At 35.6% G+C, this 4,924-nt stretch overlaps 1 protein-coding gene across 1 annotated transcript; it reads left to right on the top strand.

Moving 5' to 3' along the window:
• The first annotated feature begins 1,232 nt into the window (after positions 1 to 1,232).
• LOC138851595 (uncharacterized) lies at positions 1,233 to 3,780 on the top strand. Its single transcript, XM_070080853.1, has 3 exons — positions 1,233 to 1,321; positions 1,541 to 1,714; positions 2,040 to 3,780. The coding sequence occupies exons 1-3, from the start codon at positions 1,312 to 1,314 to the stop codon at positions 3,524 to 3,526; spliced, it is 1,671 nt and encodes a 556-aa protein (XP_069936954.1). The 5' UTR covers positions 1,233 to 1,311; the 3' UTR covers positions 3,527 to 3,780.
• Positions 3,781 to 4,924: the final 1,144 nt, after the last annotated feature.

Raw genomic sequence — 4,924 nt, 5'->3', positions numbered from 1 at the left:
TTCGCAACTGTAATGCTTCTGGTGTATTTAATGCAAGGTCTATGAATAAATAACCAAAGGGTGATCGTTTTATAGCAGATTTATATATATTTACAAATTCCTTATTTTTTCCGAACACTTGTCGCCCCAGAATCTCTACTTGTCCAAGATCCCTCATTTTAAATAAAGCAAAATGCGTGGCGTTTAAAGCCATGGTACGACTATATCGTCCTCCGTGAAATATATTTTGAGTAATCAGAATAATGCTTATATTATGATGTCTACCTTTAGTAAAACATTCGAGAATAATTTCACTGTTACCAGCTTTTAAAAATAGATCATCAACAATAATTATTGTATTTTCATCAGGTGATGCAATGACATTCTGCGGGTCGATAATATCTTTACTTAATGTTAATTTATGAGATATCTCTGAATCTTGTTCTAAGGGATGTGATGTCACCCCGCATATTATAATGTTATGAAATTTCTCGTGGTATAACTTTATTAATTTTGATGTGAAATAAGATTTGCCACTATTCGAATAACCGGCAATGATAATCCTTGATGGATAACGAAATATATCAACGTCAGCAGATGTGTATGTTGACAAGTTCAACATCTTCCCCTTATTATTTTAAAATGATCTAAAAGCTTCCTCTCTTTAAGTTGAATGAACTAAAAAGGGTGTTTACCATAGAGAGGCGTCTTGTACACTGTAAGTCTTAATGAGTTTTCAAGATATATAATACTTTTAGTTTAATAAGGGGACACAGTTAATGTGGGAGCGGGACTGCCTCATCGAAATTAGTTACTTTATGGTGGCGGCTGACTGACCAGGTGTTCATGGGTGTGATCTTAAATCTACCTTGGGTGTGAAACGCATTACACAGTGGCGTCTGGGGGAAGGGGTGGCCCATATAAGCTTAATGAGTCTCTCAGAGCGAGGAAAATGTTTCTATTCGGAAATCGAGTAAATATTTCTACCATGGGTGTGAATCGCATTACATGCCGTCTGTCTGTCCTGAGTTGACCCAGGTGTGATTTTCTACCATGGGTGTGAATCGCATTACATGCCGTCTGTCTGTCCTGAGTTGACGCAGGTGTGATTTTCTACCTTGGGTGTGAACCGCATTACATGGTGGCGTCGGAGGGGGAAGGGGTGTACAAAAATCATGACGCAATACTTTTGGGGTAAGGTATATAAGCTCAATGAGTCTCTCAGAGCGAGGATTGTGTTTCCATCCGTCATCCGTGACTGACCTCATCTTCCCCACAGTATTCCTCTCATTAAGTTAAAGGACCTCATCTTCCAACGCTGAACCGCACATCATGGAGAAAGGTAAGTTGTACTTAGAAAATTCTTGTTTTTTTTTTACATGTTTAATTTTTTGTTGAAGCATACGAGTGAAATTTGGGTTAATTTTTTGTTGAAGCATACGAGTGAAATTTGGGTTAATTTTTGTTGAAGCATACGAGTGAAATTTGGGTTAATTTTTGTTGAAGCATACGAGTGAAATTTTTACTGGGTTAGTGTGTTAATAAGTGAAATTCTTAACAGGGGATAGCATATATTCGAAATACTTGGAAGCATTGGTGAAGAGAAGATTATCGATTAGAAAGCAGCGTTCGTTGGTAATCGAGAAAGGCGGTGTACAACGCAATGAAAGGTTATTGCAATTGGATAATGAGTGGGCACGTGTAGATGCTTTATGGAAGAAGGCTATAGAAACAGGTATGTATCCAATTGTGATCTTTTTGTTGTGAAAATGTGCTAGTCACTCGAGAAAGATTTTGTTCTATTCATTGAAATCTTAATATTTTGGGTTATGAATTGGATATGCTTATATATATGTAAAAATTGTGAAGGGTGAAAGATTTTCCTCTGTTCATTGAAATCTTAATATTTTTTGGGTTATGAATTGGATATACTTTTATATATATATGTAAAAATTGTGAAGGGTGACCTTCTTACCCCCATTACTGGACGTAATATTACTATTCATTGAAATCTTAATATTTTTTGGGTTATGAATTGGATATACTTTTTTCCTCTGCAGGAAATACACCTGGTAGTGTTGTCGCACAGCTTGGTGGTGAGAGTGCTAGTGTTGGTACCTCACAATGCGGAGGTGCGGGTACTTCTGCCCCCATTAATGATGATGAGAGAGCAACTACCTCGCATGACGTGTCTGACACGCATAATAGTGAAGATGAGAGCCCAGAAGTTATTACATATATCCAGAATTTTAGAGGTAGACATACAGTGAGGAAATATAGTGTTCCTTCAACTTATAACAGAGAGTTAAGAATGTATTTACATGTTTATAGGGATTATTTTATAGAACAGATGCGAGATATGTATGATAGATCGCCTCTAGCAATGTCGCTCAGAATCCACCCAATTATAGTTATAAGGACATTACGTCAAAACATATCGGGTGATGATCAAAATGGACAATTTGTGATAAATTTAGCGTTTGAGTTAGTAAGTGAAGAGGAAATCTCTGAAGTATTTGATCGATGGGTGGGAACAATATTAGAAAGATACGAGTCAGAGTTGCAAGATCAGGAAGGATCTGGCTGGATCATAGATCAAATCGAATCTTTCAGTATCGAATATGTTAAAGTAGAATTCAGAGTGGGAGTGGGATCATATGTGGCATATCCCGAGAAACTGCGAGGGAAGAAATATGTATTTAATCCAGAGATTAATGATGGGTTATGTGTACTGCGTGCTTTTGCTGCCTATCAATGTCATAAAAAGAACATGTCATGGCGTGATATTCGCAGAGCAGTTACTACTAAGAGAGGTTGTCTTAATCATGCAAAATCTTCTATAGATGATTTCCCCATTACGCGTGATAAGTTAGGTATATTAGAGAAGGAAAATAAAGTGTCATTATATGTTTATCAATTAAGAAAGGATCAAGATAGGACATTTATGGCTATGTGTCGTAAGGGGAATAAGAAATATAAGGACATTATGTGCGCGTTATTGTTGAATGAAAGACATTTGGTTTTAATCAAAGATTTTGACGGGTATGTTAGAACGATAATGAAGGATCGTGATGTAAAGAAGCACTGTCATAGTTGTTTGATGAAGTTGAATACACAGGAAGAGTTAGATATCCACGAAGATGGATGTAAAATCAATCAGGTTCTCGTATTCCCCCCGGAAGGAACAACAGTACACTTTGAAAATTTTAGTCATACGCATTCCAACGAATATATCGGTGTATTTGATTTCGAATGTGCATTAGACACCACTCTCCCAGCAGGTAAAATTGAGTCTCGTCATAAAGCCATTGCCTATTGTTATATTATATTTGATCGCAAAGGAGAAATAGTGTGTATAAAGAGTTATAAGGGGGAGGATGCTGTTAATCATTTCATTTTAAATGTTAGTGGTGAATGGAATAAAATAAAGTTTAGAAGACAGTATCATGAAATCCATATGTCAGAGGAGGATAAGATGAGGCATGATTCTCAGAACACTTGTGAATTATGTGGTAACACCTTCAAAAAACCCCAAGGACAAACATAAACACCATGACCATACTTTAAATTTCAATAATTATATTGGAGCCTATTGTGCACGTTGTAATATGCAGTGTAAAGACAAGAGAGAGAAATTATTGCTTTTTTGTCATAACATGTCGTATGATTTAGGAATAATTTTAAAGGAATTGAATGTTGATAAATATAACGTTGAAATTCATTCGAAACAAGGATTCAAATTCTTGAAAGTAGAGATAGGTAAGGTTAGGTTTCAGGATTCACTGTCTTTATTGAATGGATCTCTTTCCACGTTAGCAGAACAACATATCAAGGCAGGTAAATCCCTGAAATATACAGAGACTATTCTGAAAGATGTGCCTCGAGATGTCTTACCTTTATTATGTAAAGGAAAACAAATTTTGTGTTATGATTATATTGATAGTTTAAAGAAGCTCGATGAAACAAAATTACCGAGTAAAGATCATTTTTTTAATTCTTTGAGAAATAGCGCTATCAGCCAAGAAGATTATGAACATGCATTGAAAGTGTTTGAGTTGGGTAAATGTAAGACTTTAGGAGATTACTTGATGTTATATCTCAAGACAGATGTTGGTTTGTTAGCCGATGTCTTCATGGAGTGGCGTACAACACTCAAAGATATTTATAAGCTAGACGTTAGTAATTATATAAGTTTACCATCATTCAGTTGGGATGCATTCCTATTGAAAACTAATGTAAGATTAGATATGATATATTCCCATGAATTATATGACTTGATTAAAAGGAATCTCAGAGGAGGGTTTACGTGCGCAATTAATCAGTATTCTAAAGCAGATAATCCCCTAATTAACCCTAATTTTGATGTTGAGAGTGGAATGGGCACTCATATTCTATATCTAGATTTCAATTCTTTGTATGCTAGTGCGATGGTTGAAGCTCTTCCACAGAATGGCATCAGAAAATTATCGAATGACGAGAAGAATGCTATCCTCGATGTGGGATTAAGTAATGTTTCCTGTGAAGGTCAAAAGGGATATTGGATAGAATGTGATACCAAGCACATATCCCCCGAGGTAGCTAGACTCACTGATGAACTTCCTTTAATATTATCACATATGAATATATCAGAAGAGATGTTATCTCCTTATTGTGAATCTATATTGAAAAATGAAGGTAGAAAGATCCCCAAATCTAATGGGAAATTAGTGGGCAGTCATTTATCTCAGAAAAATTATTTGATCAGTCTAGAATTGTTACAGTTATTACTGGAACTTGGGTTAGAGGTGGAAAAGGTTCATACCATATATGAATATACACAGACAAAATTTTTAGAACCTTTCATATCAACTAATATTGCACAGAGAACAGCTACAAGATGTCCTATCAAGTCAAAAGCCTTCAAATTAACTAATAACGCCATATATGGGAAATCATTGCTGAATAT

The sequence above is a fragment of the Cherax quadricarinatus genome, unplaced genomic scaffold, assembly GCF_038502225.1.
Source record: "Cherax quadricarinatus isolate ZL_2023a unplaced genomic scaffold, ASM3850222v1 Contig1112, whole genome shotgun sequence".
NCBI classification, from domain to species: domain Eukaryota; kingdom Metazoa; phylum Arthropoda; class Malacostraca; order Decapoda; family Parastacidae; genus Cherax; species Cherax quadricarinatus.
Note: the sequence above shows the minus strand (reverse complement) of the source record. Positions and strands in the feature narration are given on the sequence as shown.

Coding starts and splice junctions, on each gene's coding strand:
- LOC138851595 (XM_070080853.1), top strand. Junction 1,715..2,039: donor GAAGAAGGCTATAGAAACAG/GTATGTATCCAA, acceptor TTTCCTCTGCAG/GAAATACACCTGGTAGTGTT.